Raw genomic sequence first — 23,729 nt, forward strand, 5'->3', positions numbered from 1 at the left:
GCCTAGTCGAGTAAACATAGACAGATAGATATATATCTAGAATTATTCTAGATCTCTATGTTTTTGTTTTACGACATTAAAATCATATTGTGCAAATTTTTTTTTTACACACACACACACACACAACAAAATAAGTGAGTTTTAACAGAACAATAAATAAATATTTCGTATTAGTAATAGTTTAGAGTTTAGATGCCCAGAAACTTGAGAAACCTATCACTTCTTATTAGAAAAATTACTCTAAATTAGATCTATCAAATCTAAATTATCTAATCAATCACTATGTATGATTATGATTTTATCATTTTTAGTATTAGATTATAGATCTATATTTAAAATATTTTATACTAATATATAATTATACTATATTTATTATTTATATTACTATATATAAAATATAGAATATTATAGTGTCTAGATCCAATCTAGATTATAGATCTAGATCTATAATAGTCTATATATATAATATATATTAAACCTAATATAGATCTAATTATTATTATTTATATTAAATTATAGTTATATATATAATATATAGATTATAATAATATATATAATTAGTATAATAATAATAATAAGGCTTGTCTTTGAATCCAAAGATTAGTGAGGAGTGCAGTATTTCCTGTGGTTGCGCAGCCCCAGATGTGAATTAAATATTTTGCCACATCCAGGGCAAGCATAAAACCATTGTCCGCAGGTGGTCGATTTAGATTTTCTTTTCGCCGTCTGTGTTTGTCCTCGGCAACGGATTTTCTTTTGGTCTCAAATGTGTATCCCGCGGCCTAGTATAATAAATAATACTAATCTAGCTAATCTATAGTTATAATATATTATCTCTTTCTAGTTTACTAAACTATATTTAATAAGTAAGACTAAAGTCTAAAGTAAAATATAAAAATAAAAGTGTAGATTTAGAATAATTTAGTGACAATTTTAAATTTAGTCTAAAGATTAATTAGATCTTACTCTTACAAATAATCTACTCATTATATATGTATACTGAGTACTTCTCTGAGCTAGGTATAGACTTAAAACTAAAACATCTAATAAATTCGGACTATAAGTAGACTCTGATTGACTATTATAGCTATAGTCTAGATCTATATATTATAGTCTTTAGAAGTAGTCCTATATAATATTACATTCTATAATGATCAGATTGATTCATAAAAATCAATTACTAGAATATAAACTACATTATATTATCAATATGATTAAGATTTAAAAGTATCAGATCTAGATAAAAAAAGAAAAGACTATGGACCTCGGGCTTGGCTTTGATGATGAAGACCTTCAAGTACCACACAGGCCTTCCAAAAAGAACTGTGAGGGTCTGTGTTACACAGTGAAAATATACCAACCAGAGGTAAATCTAGAACCCATGGCACCAAATTTACAACTATATGCTATATCAATTTTAATTTTATTGTCAGTGTATGTAGTCAGTAGAGTCTATATAGTACATTTGGAATATTTAATCACAACTGATCCAAAATAATTGATACAATTACACTTAATATAATTTTTAAGCTTTTTTTAAAAAATATTTTTAAAATGTTTTTTAATGTTTTGGTCTGCTTGCTCTGTTGAAGTATAATCTTTGTCAAATGCTTTATCCTCACAAAGTATCTAAATTATCACAGTTTTGGTAACAATGTGCATTTATTTTCCAGTGGTTTGAATTAGCACTTGCTAAAATTAATGAAGAAAATCAACAATCTACATTCAAGCTAGAGACTGACCAGGTGCCTCATGTTTATAAAATGAGTGGGGACATTCATTACTTCAAACGGAATTATAAAAAAGCTTCAGAACAGTATCTCACTGCTTTAGGTATGTGAAAAAAAAAATTCATTTGAATCATTGCGATCTATGAGGGAAATGGTGAATTCTTTGGTTTCTGTGGTCAATGGCTCACATACGACAACTGCCCTCACTTTCACCAAAAAATAACTAAACATGGTTCAGAAACATAGTTCATGCTTACAATCAAAGTAAATGGTACAGGAAAAATATATATCTTTAACAAAGAAAATTCATAACTAACACTAGAATGCTGAAAAAGTCTGAAAAAATATCGACACATGTGCAACTTAAACATACATGATTACATTTTTCCAGCATATATGTTTTGCCCTCACAATCCAGTTTGGGAAGTAAAAGGGATGATGTTGGGGGTAGGGGACTACATCCTAGTTAGCTTGGATACTTCTTAGTATAGGTTTTGGTACAGAGAGTTTCTATGAAGGTGTTTAATTCATACCTATCAAGTACTCATTGAGTACCTTGGTAAAGAACAATACAATTATGGATGCTTTGTGTTTATGGGGTTGTGAAATATAAAGAATAGATGCGGCAATGTAGGGGAATGTAAACATGTGTATCGCTAGTCTTGAGCCATGTATTGAAAAGTATGGAAATTCTTTGTATTTTATTTTTATGTGATTTTTTATTGCCTTTTTGTTAAAATGGTGGAAAGGTTCTTCTTAGCTAATTATTAACTAATAAATTTTGAGTTTCCTCTGATATTATCAGTGTAGAAAGCTACTAAACCTTTGTGGGATCCACCTGTATAAAGTACTCTTTTCTTTCCTTAAAATATTAATTTGTTAATGATAACCTTAATTCTACAAAACAGTTTTCATTCCTGATGTAATAATTAACTAAAATAAAATTTAAAAAGCTACTCCCATTGAGTATTAGAAAAGTGTTATTAAAATATTTTTTTTTAAACTTGTATGCATGCTGATGATTTTTTTTTCTTACATTTCTCTACAGCATTACTGCCAGAAAATAATGTTTGTGTGAGACAAGATTTAATAGAATCCTTGTCCAGAAGTTATATGTATCTTGGCAAGATGGATGAAAGTTATGCACTTGCAAAAAATCTGGTAAAATCATATTTTGTATCACCTTACAATAATCTTTTTATTTTAAATTTTTTTTTTTTTAAATGCAATCAAAATATACCTTTTATACAAATTATTGTCATTTGAATTTCATTTGTTAGAAAAGAGGTGGGCTAAACAAGTTATGGATAACTGAGAATGTCATAGCCTGGTTTAAATGCTTATGCTCTAAACTGTTTAAAAGGTCTATTTTTTTATATTTTTTTACAGTTGTTGTAAAGCATTTGTATAAACCTTGGGTGCAACAATTTATTTTTTCAGGTTGAAGAAATGTCTACACTTGATGAAGCTAGACAAAGACAGTCATTGATTTTGTTAAGTTTCATTTGCAGCAGTTCTAGAAAGTGGGCAGGTGAGAAAAAGTTTCTAGGTATTGGTAGATATCTTATTGATTTTGTATTTGTATTTTGTATTAAGGTATAAATCAAAGTTGAAACAGTAGGCTGTTAATATTATTAACACAAGTTACATATTTAATTTTAAAACTTTATATATATATATATATATATGTCTTGGCCAAGCCTGTTTGTGTGGTATGCACTCTGCATGCAATGTTGTCTTGACGGTCCTGGGTTTGATCCCTGCCATTCTGCTAGGATGCAACAATCTTCAGTTTTGAAAGATCATCCAAAACATTAATCAAACAAACAAAGCCTGTAAATGGAAGATTTCACACTAAGATAAGCTCTAAAAGTAAACATCATATGATAAAATGTGGACAGCATTAAAGGTTGCTCTAAAAGTAAACATAAAACAAAATGTGGACAACACTCTGATAAAAACTTGTGACTTGAATATATTGTTACGTATTTCTGAATCTTCTGGCTAGAAGTATTAGTAGGCACACAAATAAAAACACTGTAAAGAACTTGACGACTAAACTTTCAGTTTCATATAACTTTAATGACTATTAACTCTAACAATTCGTCACTGTAACATGTAGCGTAGAAGAATGTACAATATCTGTCAGTTTACAGTTAGCTATACTTCGTTGCAATTCGTCTCTTCACTTCGTTGCAATTCATCTCTTCTCAACTTTCCTCGAGCCGTATTCCACAGAACAGACCAACGACACACTTCCCAGTGTCGCTCCAGGTCTCCCAAAGCTGAACCAAGTCGTACTCAAGTCTACCGAATCAGAGCCGCACACGTCTTACATCGACTGTATCGACTGTAACGGCTCAAGTCCACTGTAGTACGCTGTATAGACTTTAACGACAGTAGTCCACTCCAGTTAACTCTACCCTAGTTAACTTGCATCGAGTCGTACACATTTCTCTTCCACAGAGCCGCACACGTCTTACGTCGTCTGTATCGACTGTAACAGCTCACTCACGACTCCATACGACTGACTTTCACATTAACTTTCTGGCTTATATAGAGTCCATAATCGCTTCTCCAAAGTTGCACAAACACTCCTAGTATCCTCTGGAATAACATGTCAGGAAACGTCACATCCTGTCTTTATTTATACACGTAGATTCCAGAAAACACTCGCTGCAGTGTCATCAAGTCGGGGTCACACGTAGTGACCTTTATCTGTCACTGTTCATTAGTAACTGTCCCCCTACTTAGATCTGTTCGTCCCCTGGAACAACACGTGTGGACACGTCACATCCTGTCTTTGTTTGTACATGTAGATTCCAGGGAACACTAGCTGCTGTGTCATCTCGCCGGGGTCATACGTTGACCTCTACCTATCACTGTTCATTTGTAACAATATGCTGCACATCTTCTGCATTCCATACCTAACTTAACAGAATTTATTGTCTAATAAATATGTTTATTATACTAAGTATTTCTCATTACAATAATAAACAGAGAACTTAATGTGAATTAGTTGGAGTGATGTATTTTCTGTGTTTAACTTAATATTCCCCCAGAATGTGTTGATTGTCTTGAGAAGTTGTGCTACCTTCAACCCTACTATGCACACAACTGGAGTCAGCTGGGGCACAGCTATGAACAACTGTACAATACTGAAAGCAATTTCTGTGATGAAAATGTGACTCTTCAATGTCAAATAAAGACACTCACATGCTACATTAGAGCAAAGTAAGTAATATTTTGCACATTTGATACATATGTTTAACTATAATTAGGATATTACACCATTCTGTGTTTTATTTATAAGTTACCAATCTATAGATTAAGTGGTAATATTATTGTATGAATTATACTCTATTTTTGAGTATGATGCTGGAGAAAACACTGGAACTCCGGCAGTAAAACGATAAATTGAACTTTAATCAGTTTGAACACAATGTGTAATATATAAACAAGAATAATATCTTCTTAAAGTTCAGTGATTCTATGTAATAAGAGTGTATTTATTGAAAGAATTGAGTAATGAGCCGACTGCCTCACAATTAAAACTTGATACCTCCTAGTTTCATCCATGCTTTATATAGCTATCTTGCATCCCTTCAAGAAAACATTAGCACTTTCTAGTGTGCTATATTTAGTTTTTGGAAATTCTCATTTACAACTTAGTGACATTAGATTTGTGTCCACCTTAACATCAGTTTCACAACCTTTTACCTCTTTACATTTATTTAGGTTGTTACATCAATCTGTTCTGGGTACTGCTTCCTCTTTCATCAGAAACAGAAACCTGGGATTGATACAACAGGTAGCCATTTTAATGAGTTAATTAATTTCTTTAAATTAAAAATATAGTCAATTCTATGGGTTTTTTTTGGTTTGCCATGAATAAGATAAGTGGAATTAATTTGTTTTAGTTTTTTTGTTACTCTTAACAACTGACATTTTTCTGGGTGTTTCCAAATTACCTAGATAACAATATAATGATTTGTTCTTTTGACTGATTTTCAGATACAACAAAAAATAGATAGTAATTCATTGTCTCAGATTTATAAGAATATAGCCATGGAGGTAAAACTAATGAGCTATTTCTGTTGTTTAGTTTACACACCTCTAGCATGTACAGATATTTGAGATAGAATTTAGATAGTAGCAAATGATGAATTTTAAGTTGCTTTATTTGTAATAATTTTTTTAGTTTGTATGTAACCTGAAAAGTAAGACTGACTTTATTTCAGAGCATGCAGGGTGAAATAGAAAATCAATCAAATGAAGTCTCAGTAAGTAAAGAAATCAATATTTTAAATTTATTCCCGACTTTTACATTTCAACATGTCAAAGAGCACAATGTTACAGAAAATACTTAACATTATTTTGTTTTGTTCAACTGATATTGGTTTATTGTATTGAAATATACCAACTTAATATTAGGTCTTATACCTTGTTCATGTGACTTGATATACTAATTAATGAATTTATAGTTACATATGATAAGTATAAAAATGTTTCAAAATATTCAAATATATTTATAAATTAAGTGTATAAAACAATTTCATGTTATGTTATATTTGAATTAAGTACCAGCACTACTTCTCAAAAAGCCAACTATGACTCAAAATATTTATAATAAACTTGATCTTCCCCAACAGGACTCCAGTAATAACTCTGTATCATCAGAATCTCAAAACATATCTAGCTTGCATACCAATCCCAAGACAACACAGCAAGATCTGTTTTTTCAAAAATATTTCTCTTGGCATCCAGAGTTCAACATGAGTAAAAAATCAATGTCATCAATAGAGGATGAAAAATGATCAATAAACCAAGATGAAGTTGATAACTGTAAATAACTTTGACAATACATTTTAGTTTTGTTTTACACAAATAAATATTTATTGACTAACTGAATGGCGTAACATTTTTCTTGTCAAATAAAAAAAAATAAAGCTTTTTGACTACAACTAAAATCACATATATTGCACAAAAATATATTTATCTGGAAATGAAAAATTGAGCATTTGAGTTCAAGACCTCATTCAGCAACTCCTTTTCTTTTTTCATTGATTTTTCTTCAATAATTTGTCTGACATTTTTCAATTTCAACATAAGGTATTTAATGAACAGAAACATAAATTTGTATAGGTGACTTAGGTCATCTTTAAGCAAGCCACAGGAAAGCCATCTCCCTTATGTTTGCTGACAAGGTCAAGGATGGCTTGTTTCTTGTGTAATGCCCTTGAGGTTTCAAGTTCATATAATGTACAAAGGTTGAAAAGCACACCCTCATGCAGTGTATTGGCTGGGTCACTATGCACAAGCTGTTCCAGGGTGTTGAGGGCATCTTTCAGGCGCCCAAGGTATAAGGAACAGACTGCCATGTTATTAACAGCCTGAAAATTATATAAGTAATAAAATACAATACAATTTTAATTATATCCCCTCCCCTACCAACTAAAAAATAAAACAAAAATTAAACCAGTGACACTTTTTGTGCAACACCAGAATCTAGAAAAGCTATCACAGTCAAGCCCTGTTAAGGAAAGAGCACTAAGCCTAGATGACACCAGCATAAGAAATGTCACTACTTATTTAAACCTCTTTAATTGAGGATTATCAGAAAGAGAATGCATTTCTGTTCATAAAATGATACAAAATATTTTCTTATTCACACAAAAACTCAGAATTCAATGTTATTCTAATATATTACTATATACATTCTTAAAGCCAGTGAGGTACCTTACCAAATTTACTCCCAGGAAATTTTTAAATTGTGGTACACCAACTTAAGTTAACAAATCATATTCTTATGGAACTTACACAAGTATTATGAGGCTGCATCTGTACAGCTGACTTGAAGTGTTGGTAGGCATCATAGAAGTTGGCAGCACACATGGCTAGCAAACCCCTGTCATGTAAACAAAGGTTAGTGTTGCTAAATAAACAATTCATTTGAAACAATATTAATATAACAATTACTAAGAAAAATAAGCTTCTTTTCAAGTGTATTAACAAAAAGATACCTGCTTATAAGTGTATGACATGTCACAGAACTATCAATTTTGGAGGATTCAGTTTCTACTTCTTTCAAAATTCTTGTGGCTTCTGTGATGTTACCCATCTGTTATTATTTTTTAATAAGCCAAATATAAAGTTAGGATAGTATTGTTAAAAAAAATTGTTAATTATTGTAACAAAACTAATTCTCTATTACATACCTGTAAATGTATTCGCCCAATGCCAGCCAAAAGTTCCAAGTGTGAGTTCTTATCTTTGTCCAGCAGTGTGTTGTAAATAGCAAGTGCACCTTCATAGTCCTAGAAATAAGTCACACGTAATTTATAGTAAATATCGTTTCTTTTGTGACCAAGCGATTCAATGTGCATTTGATAGTGTTCTTCAGTTTCATAAGAGTTAATGATTAAAGAACGAATTAAGCATGTGATTGATCCCTTTCAATACTCTCCCCAACATTAGGACATTAGGATGCAAAATAAAAAAACAATTTCTTCATACTTACTTTAACAGACAACATAGTAGAAGCAATTTTATATGTTACATCTGTTTCTCGTTTGGTCCACAATTCAAGAGAAACTATGAAACAATAAAAAATTAAATACAAACAGTGACAATTTAGTCAATGTAAAAATTTGATGATGATAAGAAAATTGGTCAACTGATTTCTAATGGCTTGTAAATAAATAACAAAAAAAGATATTTTGATTTATTTGATTAAACTTATAAAAACATTTTGTTTTCTAATTTTTGTTAAAAAAAAAAGTTCTTTAAAAAATGTGTTAAGTTTTTTTTTTCATAATTTATTTTGAAAAAAAGTTTCTTGACTAAACTTGTTCAAACTTTGTGAGAATTATTGAGAAATCTAAAACAAAGGCTTCAGCATTTTTATTTCAACACAAATTTTTTTTGTACTAAAATTATTGTTTTGTGTTAGGGCTAACAAAAAAAAAATTTTAAACAAACCTTTTCTAGCTTCATAGGTCATATGAGTTGCACTGCCATCTTCACTTAAATCTGACGAGAGATTTGTTCTTATCTGAAAAAAAAAAATAATTTGTATAAGATATATATATTTTAATTTCTGTGACTTTTTAAATTAATTAACCCATCACCAACATATTTTAAAATCTTTATTCTATCTGTATTGCTTTAAAGTAAGTATGTAATACAGTAGAGTACAGAAAACTGCCTTTCAGTATTTTGAAACAACAAGTGTGTAACAGACTTACTGTTCCTACAACATCTTTGTGATAAAGCAGTAAAATGCAGAATGCAGTTGAGATGAACAAGAAAAGAAAAAAGTACCAGATTTTAGCAGTATATTTTCATTACAGACAGCTTCATGCCATTGTTAAGTGCATACAGTACACCCGGACTAAACTACAAACAACCAACCATCAAAACACATTTACTAAATAAAACCTTAACAAAAGAATCAAATCCACTGGAGCTCAAAGTAGGCACGCTTGAAACAATCGAAAGCTATCAAAAAACAGCTATCCATATTTATACAGATCGGCTTTCAAAGCTACCATCAATGCTGGTCTTGGTGCCTTCCTGGTTTGAGATAAGCGCACCCTGTGGTGATTACTGCTCAAACTTCCAAGCCGAAATTGAGGCAATTACCATAGCACTCCAGACAGTGGAAAACAAATTATATGAAGGAGTGCAACCACCATCAGATATTGTTGTCTTTACAGACTCCCAATCTACTCTGCAAGCACTTAACAGCAGCACCTCAAACAGCCCAAGAGAGTTGACAACACTCATTGTGATAATCCACCAGATTATATCAAAATTAAATATCAATATTACACTACAGTGAATCCCTGGACACATTGGCATCATGGGAAATGAAAAGGCAGATAAGCTATCAAAGGCAGGTTCATCTATGGAACAACCAGACCTGTTAACTACCTCACCCTAAGGTCAATGCTAGTCAACAATCACAAAGAGGAGTGGCTCAACCAATGGGCATCAGGAAACACAGGCAGAGCCATGTACGGAGAAAAGACTACGCCTAACAAACTGGACAGTATTAACTTCCTCCCCCACAAAGAACAATCTACAATCTTCCAACTAAGAACAGGACACACACCACTATTAAATTACCACCTGAACAAAATAAACTCCACACAACTACCCCTTTGCAGACACTGCGCCCACCCCTTTAAAACCGTAAACCATATCCTCTTTGAATGACCCTCCCTAATCCACCTTAGGCAGAACCTACTTCCACTACAGCCCAACATAACCAACACCCTGTACGGCAGAGCTGAACAACTGAAGAAAACAGCACACTTTTTTTCCTTGGCACAGTCTGCAAAAGAGCTCACAGCTCAGCAGCAATAAAGCTGGCTAGAAGAAGAAGAAGAAGCAGTATATTTTCATTACAGACAGCTTCATGCCATTGTTAAGTGCATACTTTTCCTTTGTTTATTCTTTTGTATTATAAGTCAAACAATGCAAGCAAATACAGTACAGTATTTTTTAATTTTAAATCCATTCCCAATAACACAGCATTTTCACTAACTCTAGCTTCCTCCTGTCCACACATTAGGCTGAGTTTTCAGGACTGCACAATACAATCTACTTTATAATGGCCATGTCTTCAATTTCAAAGATTAAGGATGAGTGCAGTGCTTCACATGACTTAGCAAGCCCAGTTGCGACCTGCAGTATGTCACAAATCCTATGTGATGTGGAAACTATTTTATACTAGATGCATATAGCCAAATTGTGATCCGTCTCATGTTTCACTTATTGTAAACAGTCAACATGTAATAAATTTAATTCTTACCATATTGTAAACAAATTGTAATAAATAAATTTTTACCCTATTGCAAACAGCCAACATATAATACAATCTGTCTAAGCTTTCCTGACTTCTGCCGCACAATAAAGGTAGCTCTGCATGTAACAAGCGCATTGAAAAAGATACCATTGAACCTAAGAAGTGATTTCAAGCAAGAAAAAAAAGTTTCATTATGAATCGCTGCAAGAAATAAAGACTGTAAATTGCATGTAGTAGCAGAATTATAATCAATTAATAAATTTAGTTTTAAAATTGTAATCTGCATTGCATTTACAAGTAAAGAAAAATTGTAAAGCATCTAAGAATCATATTTAGTCAAGAGATGAACATTAGAAATTCTTCTACCTCTTCTTCCAGGATATGTGTTGGCATAAAACTGAAAATATAAATCTGGTGTGTCAAGTGTCTGGAAAGCTCTCATCTCAGCCTCAGCCTGCTCATACATTCGAAGTTTCACCATTAAAGCTAGGCGACAGAACCACAGCTGCAATGAATGTGGTGTATGCACTGTCACACATCCCAATTTACCATAACCTTGACCAACTTGTTCTAAAAGTCGACCTGTCAGGTCAACAGCAGCCCTGAGACATCCAGCTTCCTAGATAAAGCAAAATTAAAGTTTGATCAAATAAATATTTATGCTTTATGAAATAAACAATGCAAAAGTTTCTCTTTATTGTTACCAATTACAAAAGAGTAACAATTAATAAAATGTTTATTTTTTGTTTGTGTTCAAGTCAATTATCTTGTATAATTATTGACCTGTTTAAGACTACCAGTAATATTTTTCATGTCTCTTAATAGACTTAAAAAAAAATACCATAATATAATTTAGCAGTTTTCAATTTAAAAAAACAAATGATGAGCCTAAAAAAATTAATCAAAGACAGGTATAGATACCAGTGTTTAATGACATTACTAATTGCTTAGTGTTACAAAAACAACATCTCTTCAATATTTGATGATGAAAGAGTACCCAGTTCATTTTTTACTCTTTCACAAACACTAGTCTAGAGCTTTAAAGTAATTATGCAAATATTAATGAATAAAATTATCATTTTCTTTTTTAAAAAAAAAATCAATTTAGAATAAACTGGACATTAATTCTAGTTCATTATAAATTGTTGTTTCCTTTTGGTAGTCCTACTCCTACGGTTATTAACTCACTATAAGTTTCTTGAGGCCATCAGCATCTTGAGTCACACTACTACATGTTAGGACTGATCTTTTCACAGCTTCCTGTTCACCCATATAGCGTAACACCAAATCTTTCACTGGATCACCCTAGCAGTTTAAATAAAAATTGAAAAAAAAAAAGGATATTTAAATAATAAACTAAGTTGATGCTTTTGTATTCAAGATATAATTTACCATAAGTGTGTCCTATAATAAGAACGAATTCTTACCATTGGCTCATTGCTGATAATACCAGGAGTACTAAGATGTTCAGTTGCAGGTATGTAAGAGCCTATAGCACTGGTTGCCATCAGCTTCAAAACATGACTTGTTGCATCTGATGGAATCCATGCATCATGACGCCTGTCTGCATCACTCATGCTCAGGATGGATGTAAAAGCATCATCTGATGTTCCACTAGGGCCAAACTGGGAAAACACTGCACCACTTTTGATTTCTGGACTTGGCAAATGGAAGGGACTGCCCTGTGGGACAGGATGGGAATCAAAAACTGGTGGGTTTATTGGCATCAAGGGAGGACTGGAAGTGAGGATGTCTGTGTTTGAATCTGATGCCTGATGAACTGGGGTGCCCATTGGAGATAACTGGGATGGTGTTGTGCCCACTACAGGACCATGATGCTTGCCAAGTGATGACTCGACTGGAGGGTTAAGAATGCTTGTAGGTTGTTGGGGAATCTGGCAGCTATTCTGGGATACATCTGTATTTGGTTCAGAACTCCGTGAAATTTGGGACATAAAGCCAGGCTTGTCATCATTTTGAGTGAATTCTTCAATATCTTCTTCTGCTAAATCAGCAATTTCAAGGTCAACTTGTTTATTTTCTCCCAATTCTAACTCTCCTGCAAAATACAAACGCAAATGTCTATAGAGTATCAAAGTATCATATGTTCATATTGGGTACAAACTCATGGTGGTTGATAGGTAAAAAAAAGTCACTGAACCAAGGCAGGTGAAGACTGACATTATTTTGGAGACATCTAGAATAAGCTAACAATAGTTATTGGGTAAGATAATATTAGTAAGAACGATTAATTAGATCCTCAACCCAAAACAAAACCAATAAAAGTAATACAGCTATACATTAATAACATTCATGTTCCCTTTCTTTTGGTTTGTTTGCTTGTATTTATTTTCTAACATAAATGATACATTGTAACATGAAGATGTTATACAAAATTAAATATTAATAATAAATTCACTATACCAAAATCTACATATTATACTGACTAGTATGAAATATAGACTTTCTAAAGAAAACATAAGAATTTGTAATTTTTTTTAACAGAAATTAATGAGATAAAACTGAATATACCAGGATTTTATTTGTTAGTAATAAGAATAACAATAAGAATTTGTAAGTTTTTTAAACAGAAATTAATGAGATAAAACTGAATATACCAGGTTTTTATTTACCGGGTTTTTATTTGTTAGTAATTTTGTTTTTACCTTCAAATGCAATAGTTTCAGGTTCACAAGTTGAAGACTTGTGCTCTCTTTGATAAGGAGTATGAATTACATCAACTGCTTCAATCTCTGTATCACCAAAAGCATCTTCATCAGAAATTTTCACTGCAGAAGTGCCTATTTCAATGAACTGTTCTGCTTCTCTGTCTTTTAACTCTTCATTTTCCACCAACTTGAATTCATCTTCATCCACATACTTTCGCATAAAAGAGTTTTGACGAGGGAACCCTTCATCATTGTCAGGAGAAAGGCAGGACACTACATCAGAGTCTTTTATTTCAATGGCATTCATTTCCGAGGTCCTGATATCCTCTTCTGACTTGGATATGGCTATGGACAGGAAAAGATCACTTCCAAGACTGCTATCATCATGCACAGTAGCTATAGTATCAAATATATCATCTCCAGAGTTAGCAAAGTAACTGCTTAAACTAGAAGGTTGGACATTAGCAGCAGGTTTCTAAATGTAAAGAAAAAAAAAGTAATGTAGCATAAGCTCTTGTTAAAGTTGTTTCATATCAAAATAAATTAGAAATCAGTATGAGTCTGAATGTATTTCAGATAATTAAAAAATCCAATTATGTGTACCTGTTCAAATGAGTGGAAGTTATTTATCCCTTGGTCAATGATAGAAGCAGACATTACTTTTTCTTTATTATTTTCCCCAAAGCCAGTTTTTGAAATGTTTATTCCCTCATCAGGTGGGCCTAGGTCAACTGTTTCTTCTAAAGAAAGTTGGTCATTGCCATCCTGATGCTTAAAAAGTAAAACAGCCAATTTCATTTTAAACTACACATTATAAGTACATTGTACAAAAAAACTTTTTTTTACACCAAAAAATATAAAAGTTATATTCAAAGATCACAGGGGTTGAAATATCATACAATGATTTTGTTACCTATAAGAAAATGTAAGATTAAAACCCTGGAGATTTTATTATTCACTGCATGTCAAGCAAGTTTTTTGTTTTAATTTGGATCTAACTTCACTGTGAGGGATCAGCTACCTTTTCCTGGTTGGAATGGCTGTCTGATCATGTGGTAAGTGCTCTGGACTATTGGCCAGATGGACCCATGTTCAAACTCTGCCAGCTGCCATCTTCCATCATCTTGCAGGAGGTTTGGGCTAAGATGTAATAATCTTCAAATCTGAAGCAACATCCGAAATATGTGAAACAAACAGTTTATATTTTTTAAATACTTAAAATCTCTTCAGATTATTGCAAAACTTATTGCTGACATCTTTTTCATGAAAATAGATATTTTATTAAATCTATCTACATCGTTAATTAAATCAATGCTATTTTTAGCTGCCCCCTAAAGGGGAAAAGACACTATTAGTTTTGTGTGGCCTGTCTGTCCGTCCATCCCGTTTAGATCTCAGAAACTAAAAGAGAATGAAAATTGGACATCATGATATTTTAGAACATTAAAAGTTCTGATGCAATGGCTACTTTTTTCTTTTCTGAAAGTGAACCATCTAATTTTTTAAATTATACATGCAAGCAGATTTTTCAAAATTACATCACTTTTCAATGAAAAAACTTCAGGGGAGGTAATTTTTTTAAAGGTCATGGACTTCTTCATTAATAACTCAAGCTTCATTCATAGATTCAAGCATTGGTAAAAAAATTTGCATCTAAGGTCACAATGGTAAAAGTGTCAATGGATCATTATAAAATATATTTTCCATTTATTAACTAACTAATTGAATAGAATACTGATTCCAATGTTGTTTTTAGAAAAGAATTTTGATACGAACTTCGTTTTAGTTATAAGTTTAAAAAATAACGAACTACTTTTATAGCGCGCAGGTTTGACATATCATAATTATAGTGGCCTACACTTGACAATCTAAATAAGACTAAATAGAGCCCAGATCTAGATTTATTTATAATATATATAATATAAATGTATTGATAATTTGAACAAAATTGTAATTATTAAGGCAATAACTTATCTTCTGACAGATTAGGGGTGCTGATTTATTTATTATGTAAACTATATTATCACATTAAAAAATGAATCGGATACGAACAACATAGTGTACCATTACACTGTAACAAAAGGCCTACAATTCATGATCATAACATTGGCCTAGGTCTAGTAATTCTAAAATTAATCGTGTAAATTCATAAGAGTTCTAGTCTAGATATAGTAGATTCTATATCAAGATTCTATATCTAGTTCTAGACCTACATAAAGAATTAGATCTAACTCTAGATTCTAGATCTAGACTTAATTTTTAGATCTAGTTCTAGACCTAGACTTAGATCTTGAATCTTTTATCTAGATTTAGATCTAAAACTAGGTCTAGATCTAGCTAGATCTATGTCTAGTTTGTATGACAAATAACAATGGAGATATAATTTTTATTTGCAAGGGGAAAGTCTTAATGTTAAGTCATTTGTACACAATTGTAGCTTAAAGTAGGTCAAGAATTTTTTTTTTTCGTGTTGCCAAATTATCTAATTTTGTTAGAAGAATAAATCTTTTTTAGTTTCTCTTTTTACATGTAACATGTTATTAATTTTGAATGTATGGATAAGGTTAATAATTATTTTTAAAAATATAAGTATACGCTAAATGAATATGGAGATGCTGTGGCTGAGGGGTAAAGCACTTGGAACTGGAAGTCCTGTGTCCGAATCCTGGTGAAGACTCTAGGTGGACCACTTCAGAGGCCGATTTTGAGTTTGTGTTTCCACACAAACTGTGTTTGTAACCTTGTTTATGTATATTTTAGTGTAACTGTTGAAATAAAAAAAAAAATAAAAGAATAAGCACAACCTTACTATAAAATACCTTAATTACTTCATCAAAGGCTGAAGCTTCTAGAATAACTGAATCCAAAGTATCAGTTGTTGGTGAACTGACCATTGCAGAGCTTAAACTGCTGAAAGGTGGCTGAAGATGTCCAGAATCATCTTCATCATCTTCTAACATACAGTCATCCACTGGACTAGACATTATCTAAATAAATAAAACAAGGTCAATGGTAATATGATGTAATACAAGAATATAAATGAGGAGAAATATAATCTATGTCTGTATCTAAGACTATCTGTCTCGCCTAGATCTAATAAAAAGCATTACCCAAAATCAAATTTTACCATATTCTCTGAGCGCTATAATAGGTGCAATGTCTACTTGGGGACCCTTTAGTTTTTTAAATTAAATTTACTAGCACTTTATATTCATACAATTACACCATTTTAAAAACACTTTAAAAAAAAAAAATATATATATAGTATGTACAAGTAATAGTAATGTTAGCGATGCAAGTAAACAGAAATGTGGAAATAATCACTTTTTCTTTTATGTAACATTTATATAAAGTGTTGTTATTTACTTGTCCAAAATGTGTTGTATATTTAATAAATAAAAACCCTCAAAACATACCCACTAAGCCCTAACCTAAGTGAAAAAGCTGCTAAATACATAGTAGGTCTACAAAAGTTACAAATGTAAAAAAAAAACATTTTGTGGGGAGAATGGTTTATTAAGAATATAACTTTTGCTTAAAATTAAATATTAAAAATTAATGACATGGATGAGGTTGGTGAGATTTTACGATTTTATTAAAGTCCAGCGCAATGTTTGTAAGTAGCAACTGCAAATCTCCACGAACACCAATTTCTAGTCAGTTTCTTTTTTTATGTGATGAGGTTCATTACGGCTATGAATCCCAAGTTATACAGAATAAGAAGATGGAAAATCAGTCAACAATTTCTGTACAATGGCCCATAATGCAGGATATAAAATTGGAATCTATTTTGGTAACCTGAATTTGTGGCATATTTGTTCAAACTTTGATTACAAGTTCTTCATTTTTAGATATTTCATAATAAGCTGCTCCTAAGTATGGATTCATCTGTGATTAAGATTTGAATCTGACTTAAATGGTCTTAAAAAGGGTTCGATAACCAGTTGTGAATATTCATTAAAAAAACTTCTTCAAATCTATGGTAGATTCTAGTCTTTAAAGGGAAACTCCGATAGTTTTTCAAATTTTAGTTATTGACATATTTAAATTCTGCGTAAAAAGTTGTAATAGTAAACATTATATCATTTTTTATTTAAATGCTCGGAAAATTTTATATTTAATAAATTAGACAGAAAATTCTCCACGCCCCCAAAAAAACGGGGTTCTGCGAGATGTTTTTAGTTTTTAAAAACGTGACGTCACGAAGGTGCTGGCTAAATATAGATCTAGACCTATATAACCGATAAACTCTCTAGTCTAGATCTAGACCTATCGGATCGCATTTATTGTTACGCTTCACAGCTAGATCTAGTCTACACGTTGATTTATAATCGGTCATTGTTTATAAACCTCTATTTCTACTTGAAGAAAATTAAATATTGTTCTTCAGCTTGTTGCAGTAGTTCCAATCACAAAGATAAAATCAGCAAGTATGCTGATACAGAAATTAGTGTCTCTTTTCATTTGTTTTCAAGAGATGAAGTTTTAAAGGGAAAATGGGGAAAATTTATTCGCCTGAAGAGCAAATATTTTACAAAGGCATTAGCTAATTCCTGTTTATGCTCAAACCATTTTGAGAGAAGCTGTTTCAGCAACTTCACTGCTGTGGAAATGGGATTTTAAAAAAAAATTGAAGTTAATACCAGGTGCAGTACCAACAATACATTGGATTTCCAGGCCAAAGAATTCAATTAATGATACTACTGAGACATTTTAAACAACTGAAGTTCATAAATATAAATGAAATCAGATTTGTGAGCTAGAAATTTACTACGAATACTAGATCTACTATTAAATTTCTTATTTAATAAGTAGATCTATCGTCTACGAAACTCAATTCCAACTTTTTAACTTTTGACCTTGGGGGTGTGTCTCGCCGGCTGAGCCAGCGTCAAGCTCTCTCATCACTTTTTCCATGTCAACCAATGTTAGGTCGAAACAGCACAAAAAAATTTTCTTACGGTCAAACATACAGTCATAGTTTATACACCATTAGAAATTTCTTTTAAAGTATTTTAATGATGTAATAACGAAAATTTTTTTTATCAAAGATAATTTCTTTTTCGCCTCCCTATCAATGAGTATCAACAGGATTTGAGTGCACCGTCGTGACGTCACACAGAAATTCAGTGAAAATCTGACTGTTTTGGATGCGCAGAAAAATTATGTCACAAAAACATCAATTACTAAGTTATTCTTGCAAATAAAAAAAAAAGAATAATATATTCATTATCTATAAATCAAAACACATATTATATCAAAAATTGTCAAAACCATCGGAGTTACCCTTTAACTTTTGGCTACATGAACTAGATCTTGATCTATTCCTACTCTTATATCTAGATAATAATAATAATATCAATTAGATAACCTGATGATGATGCTGAGCCAACCAATCTCGTTTGTAGAACAGGTTACAGTTTAATAGTATTAGTAACTATTACTCATTAGTAGTATTAGGTAGCCGATTAGCCTTGATTAGGCTTAGTAGCCTGATTACAGATATTAACAGATTACTGATTAGGTCAGGGCAGTGGCTGTCAAGAGTGTCAATGACAATGCCAAATGGTATTCAGCTTTTATTCTTTAATAACTTTGTCTAGATATAGAATATCATCTGCACTACGATTTATAATATAGACTCTAGGGTACTATCTAGTCTAGATCTATATAAGTATATTCTAGACTTTTAGAAAAGTATTACTGTATTAGATCTAGATTAGATCTAGTCTATGTATAAAATAACAGTATATTCTAATGTTTTTATTTTGGTTCTTACAATGTGATTGAGATCATACTTACGTATTTGACACACACACACACACCATAACAAATGAATATGTTTATTTTTCATATTTAAATGAAAAATACACTAATTTTGCCTAACTTAAGCTTAAGATCTACAATCTAGTCTAGGTGAAATAAAAGATTTTAAAAATTTGAAGTTTTATAGATCTAATAGTTATTCGAAAATGAGACTATTTCAAAATAAGATATAGATTACTAGACACAGTTTTCAAAATGGCCGCATCCACAGACTTTTATCTTAGATATTATGTTGGTCATAAAGGAAAATTTGGACACGAGTTCTTAGAGTTTGAATTTAGACCAGATGGTAGATATAATCACTTAAAACTTTCTATGTTCACATTAAAGACAGTTTTGTATACTCACTTTAGCTACCGTAATAAAAAAACAAAATAATCTTTTTTGAACACTGACGGCAGTGACTCAGGACTGTCACTCAGTCACTCACTGTTCACTGTACTCTGTACTGGTACTGTAATAAATAACTGTAGTGTGTGTGAAGTGAAGGAACATCACAATTCAAATGATCAACATGATGATGATGATGTTTAACTTTGAACATGCTCAATTTAGAGACTAGACGACTTAGTCGTCTTGAGTCTTAGTGACTTAGACTCTTAGGTCTTAGGCTTAGGTCTTAGAGTGACTTAGTCTTAGACACTTAGTTTAGTGACGACTTTTTTAGACTTAGTAGTTAGTACTTAGACACTTAGTTGGTCATAGATTATTTATACTATTTTAACATTACTAATAATAACTAATAGTATACACTTGATTTAAATGGATTAGATAGATTACATCAATATACTTTATCAGTTAAAGTTAAAGATAATATAATAAGTTAGTATATATATTCTAATCTAATCTGATACTGATTCAGTGTTTGATCTGACTCTGACTTTCTAAACAGAGTTGTACATTGACTGACAAAAAAAAATAAAAGTGTCTTAAGTGACTGATACTACTTAAATACTACTTATTATCTTATAGTCTAAACTTATCTTATATTGAACTTATATATATAATAGTTACATACTAACATAGTATAGGCTCCTTTGTCTCTATTTTTTTAATCAATTCTAATATTTCATTCTTAGTTGGATTTTAATAATAATACTAAGGACATTAAGGTAGTATATAAAGCAGAAAGTAAGGCTGAACGGGTGAACCCATTTTCACACTCGACTTTTATTTTCATGGCAAATAAAAAAAAAGTGAAGGGAACATTCACCATGTTAGACATAGATCTAAATTCAATCAAGTAGATCAGTTACAGTAATATATACAAGAATCATTTTTATATCTATCTAGATGTCTAGTTATAATAATTTATAAGCACATATTACATTGTGTCATTATAAGCGAATATTAAATCATTACAAGATATGGTATAATTGTTAAGATTTAAATTTTCTTGACCTGTCACTTTCAGAAATGAAGATTATTATGACCTTGCCCAAAATCGCGCAGGGGATGATAGCTGGTGGGTTCAAATTGGGGAAAATGTGCCAACAGTCTGAAGCACATACTGCTCTGCTAGGGCAACATTCTCTATATAAGAAGTTAGAAATTGGTGTAAAAATGATCCTTTAAAAAGTATTTAAAAATTCAATTTCATTGATACATAACTATGCATTTTCTTTTAGGTCTATTTCCTGCAATTTCAGCTATCACTTGAAAAATTACATTTTCTTTTTTTTTTTTCATTAAGATTTTAAAGTTATTTGATTAGTTATTTTTCAGATTGCTAAAAGACTGACTAAAGCCATTAATACTATATCAGGACCTACCAAAAAAAATTACCAAGATTTTAAATGTAAAACATCATTAAACTTGATATCAGTTTAATCAAATAGTAATTCTATTTAAAAAAAACTTTTTTTTTATGTTCTAGGTTGATGTAAAAAAAACAACATGCAGATTTGTAAAAAAAATATTTAAAAAATTCACTATACTTGTATGCCAGGGTCTTCGGCCTAGTCATATATGGATAATTTATTTTAGTGTTGGTCTAATCCAGAGATGTTAATTTTTTTTTTCCTAAGTATAAAAGTTTTGATTATAAAAAAAAAAAATCCCTCAATTGCATGATAGCATTGTGCTACTGACGTGAAAAGTATATAATTGTAGTCTGTTTGTAGAGTAGTATTGTTATTTTTCGTTTTAATACTGATAATTAAAAAATATTGTGATTGAAATCATGTTTAATGCAGATCATCTCATATTTATTTAAAAACCTTATAAAGGCCTCAAATGTGAATGTTTTCTTTCGCTATAAACTGCTCAATATGGTTGTTTCTAAATGTAAACAAATTTTTTATTAATGATTCATAAATTATGTTTCAGGCAAGCTGCGATATGCAAACAACTCCAACTACAAAAATGACACTATGATCAGAAAAGAGGTAATTTTAAAAGTTTTATTTTTAATTAAAAGTAATTGTAACCAAAGAAGTCTTTTAGAAAATTGTTAGAAGATATCTTTTGTGGGTATTCTTAATTGAAAGTATTTTAACTTTTATTCATGACAGGCTTTTGTACATAAATCAGTAATGGAGGAACTGAAAAGAATCATTGAAGACTCAGAGATCATGCAAGAAGATGACAGTGCATGGCCTTCCCCAGACAGAGTTGGAAGACAAGTGAGTATTTTTTCTCATATTTAAGCCAAAGAAAATATGTTTGTAACAAAATAAGAATGCTTGTTATCATTTCTTTCAGGAGCTGGAAATAGTTATAGGTGATGAGCACATCTCCTTCACTACCTCAAAAATTGGCTCTTTACTTGATGTGAATCAGAGCAAGTAAGTTCATTCAGTACCTGTTTTTTTAAGTTACATATCACATTTTGGATATGAGTGTAGAACCGATATTTTCTTAGGCTATGATTATATAGTCTGAATGAATCGTATTCATATTCCACTATATCTGGTTGTCAGGTTTGAAAAACACATCTGACTGGTGAAACATAAGCCTACTACAGCTGCAGTAGCAACACATCACCTCTATTTTAAACTATAGTTATCTATCATGGTACATGGTATTTGTATTTTTATGTTTTTTTATTTGCATTTAAAAACTACAACCTAAAAGAGCAGTAGAGAAATTACTTTATGCTTTATTGTATACAATTTTTATTGCATGTTATTTATATTCTTTATATTGTGTACAGCTGTAAATAAGAATTTTACTATTCCCTCATTGTTTAAAATATATTCCAAAGTGCGAAACTTTTTATATTAATTAAGTCTATGCATACTTATATGCTAAAGGGGTAAATTGTGTTATAGTAGTCCAGTCAATTCAAAATTGCTATTAATGATTGCTTTAAAATCTATTTTGTCACTGGCCTGAGAAATGTGACCCTAATAGTGATAATTTGGCTTTCACATCTGGAACCTAATTTAATTGCAAACATTTTGGAGTTCTGTTCTGCTGACAAAGTTGAAGCTGGCTACCTTGTTATGGGGAAAGCCCATCATTTTCTAATACTGTAGCATAACTGATATAGAAATACTGCCTTAGGCAATGGCCCACTTTGAGGGAGGAGGTGGTTGTTGGCTTGGGGTTAACAACTCTACCAAGTTCATTTTAGTCTTCACTGTTGTAGTCCATGAGTTTGTATTATTTGTTCCCTGTTTACTTTTTCTCTTTATCTTAAGGAGTGTTTTCATGAAAATGCCACTCTTAAGAACCTGCTCTAGCTTCAAAAATATGTAGTGTAATCTTATATATTTTTGTGTATCTCTATGTATTTCACAGGGACCCTGATGGCCTTCGGACCTTCTATTACCTAGTTCAAGACTTAAAGTGTCTTGTCTTCTCTTTAATTGGGCTTCATTTCAAGATCAAGCCAATCTAACTTTCAATATTGACATTGTCATTTTGTTTTAATGTCACTACATTAGTTGTTCAATAAATCATTTTTTTTTTTTAATCCACACTTCATGCAATGTAAATTAAAATGTTTGATTTTAGAAAAAAATATTTTTTCTTCACTTTTTTTAAAAATAGATTTGTCACCTAGTGCAATAAATACCAATGTTGGTGGTATCCATCTGTGCCAAAGAAATATTAGAGCAAAACCAAAACTATTAATCAAACAATTTAGGCTATTTGTTATCTTAAAAATAATGTGTCAGTGTCATAAAAATAAAATTTGAATGCACAATCTTGGGTTTAGTAGAGGTAAATATATATTTATTTATATGAAATCTACATTACACTTTCAAAATATTTACAATTATAATTTTCTCTGTTTTAAATTATTTACTGGTACAATATGAATGAAGAAATAGGCTGAATACTTTTAAGTTATGTCTGAAAAAAGAAAGTTGGAGAAAAATGTACATTATTTATATTAAGTTTGTGTTAAACATTAAAATAAAGGAACAAAAAAAAAAAAAAAGATACCAAAACTAGATGTAATCCTGTGAGTAAGGCTCTGATAAGTCTTATAACCAATAATTGACTAGTCTGAATATATATAGAAAATGACCAACATATTCAGCAGCGCATTATTTTTAGTTTCATTTCTTATTTGCTTCTGTGCTTGGAAGAGTTCTTCAGCCATATCTTTGGATAATCTAAGGGAATGTTTATTTTAATGGTTTATTTACTTTTAAAAGTGTTTCCATTTCAAAATGGCTTAAATCACTGTTATAAGAAGTTTAAGAGTCAATGATGCGTCTGAAGTTTGCAACTGGATCG

The 23,729-nt window shown here is 31.2% G+C and overlaps 3 protein-coding genes across 9 annotated transcripts; 2 read left to right on the top strand and 1 right to left on the bottom strand.

The window, feature by feature from the left end:
- Nucleotides 1–130: 130 nt before the first annotated feature.
- LOC106071240 (uncharacterized protein C8orf76-like) lies at nucleotides 131–6,637 on the top strand. Of its 3 annotated transcripts, none has more exons than XM_056029454.1 (10): nucleotides 131–284; nucleotides 1,220–1,366; nucleotides 1,674–1,833; nucleotides 2,779–2,891; nucleotides 3,171–3,261; nucleotides 4,793–4,964; nucleotides 5,469–5,541; nucleotides 5,745–5,804; nucleotides 5,972–6,013; nucleotides 6,383–6,637. In XM_056029454.1, exons 2-10 carry the CDS (start codon nucleotides 1,259–1,261, stop codon nucleotides 6,545–6,547), a joined length of 984 nt encoding a protein of 327 aa, XP_055885429.1. In that variant the 5' UTR covers nucleotides 131–284; nucleotides 1,220–1,258; the 3' UTR covers nucleotides 6,548–6,637. The 3 variants fall into 3 exon arrangements, with proteins under 3 accessions (XP_055885429.1, XP_013086741.2, XP_013086744.2); XM_013231287.2 differs by having other exon boundaries at nucleotides 5,956–6,013; nucleotides 6,383–6,524; XM_013231290.2 differs by having other exon boundaries at nucleotides 133–284; nucleotides 1,235–1,366.
- Nucleotides 6,019–18,977, bottom strand: LOC106071239 (trafficking protein particle complex subunit 12-like). Of its 3 annotated transcripts, none has more exons than XM_013231285.2 (14): nucleotides 18,916–18,977; nucleotides 16,031–16,198; nucleotides 13,815–13,982; nucleotides 13,209–13,686; nucleotides 11,970–12,601; nucleotides 11,731–11,847; nucleotides 10,909–11,161; nucleotides 10,585–10,697; nucleotides 8,712–8,784; nucleotides 8,251–8,324; nucleotides 7,949–8,047; nucleotides 7,754–7,851; nucleotides 7,551–7,638; nucleotides 6,019–7,123 (listed from the first exon to the last, which is right to left on the bottom strand). In XM_013231285.2, the coding sequence occupies exons 2-14, from the start codon at nucleotides 16,193–16,195 to the stop codon at nucleotides 6,881–6,883; spliced, it is 2,601 nt and encodes an 866-aa protein (XP_013086739.2). In that variant the 5' UTR covers nucleotides 16,196–16,198; nucleotides 18,916–18,977; the 3' UTR covers nucleotides 6,019–6,880. The 3 variants fall into 3 exon arrangements, with proteins under 3 accessions (XP_013086739.2, XP_055885428.1, XP_013086738.2); XM_056029453.1 differs by having other exon boundaries at nucleotides 16,040–16,198; nucleotides 18,583–18,958; XM_013231284.2 differs by having other exon boundaries at nucleotides 18,583–18,958.
- On the top strand, nucleotides 18,755–22,952 carry LOC106071241 (protein mago nashi homolog 2). Of its 3 annotated transcripts, none has more exons than XM_013231294.2 (5): nucleotides 18,755–18,779; nucleotides 21,366–21,424; nucleotides 21,551–21,661; nucleotides 21,741–21,823; nucleotides 22,782–22,952. In XM_013231294.2, the coding sequence occupies exons 1-5, from the start codon at nucleotides 18,764–18,766 to the stop codon at nucleotides 22,879–22,881; spliced, it is 369 nt and encodes a 122-aa protein (XP_013086748.1). In that variant the 5' UTR covers nucleotides 18,755–18,763; the 3' UTR covers nucleotides 22,882–22,952. The 3 variants fall into 3 exon arrangements, with proteins under 3 accessions (XP_013086748.1, XP_055885431.1, XP_013086746.1); XM_056029456.1 differs by lacking the exons at nucleotides 18,755–18,779; nucleotides 22,782–22,952 and adding exons at nucleotides 19,169–19,326; nucleotides 21,959–22,712; XM_013231292.2 differs by lacking the exon at nucleotides 18,755–18,779 and adding an exon at nucleotides 19,170–19,326.
- Nucleotides 22,953–23,729: the final 777 nt, after the last annotated feature.

This window comes from Biomphalaria glabrata, chromosome 5 (genome assembly GCF_947242115.1).
Source record: "Biomphalaria glabrata chromosome 5, xgBioGlab47.1, whole genome shotgun sequence".
Taxonomy (NCBI): domain Eukaryota; kingdom Metazoa; phylum Mollusca; class Gastropoda; family Planorbidae; genus Biomphalaria; species Biomphalaria glabrata.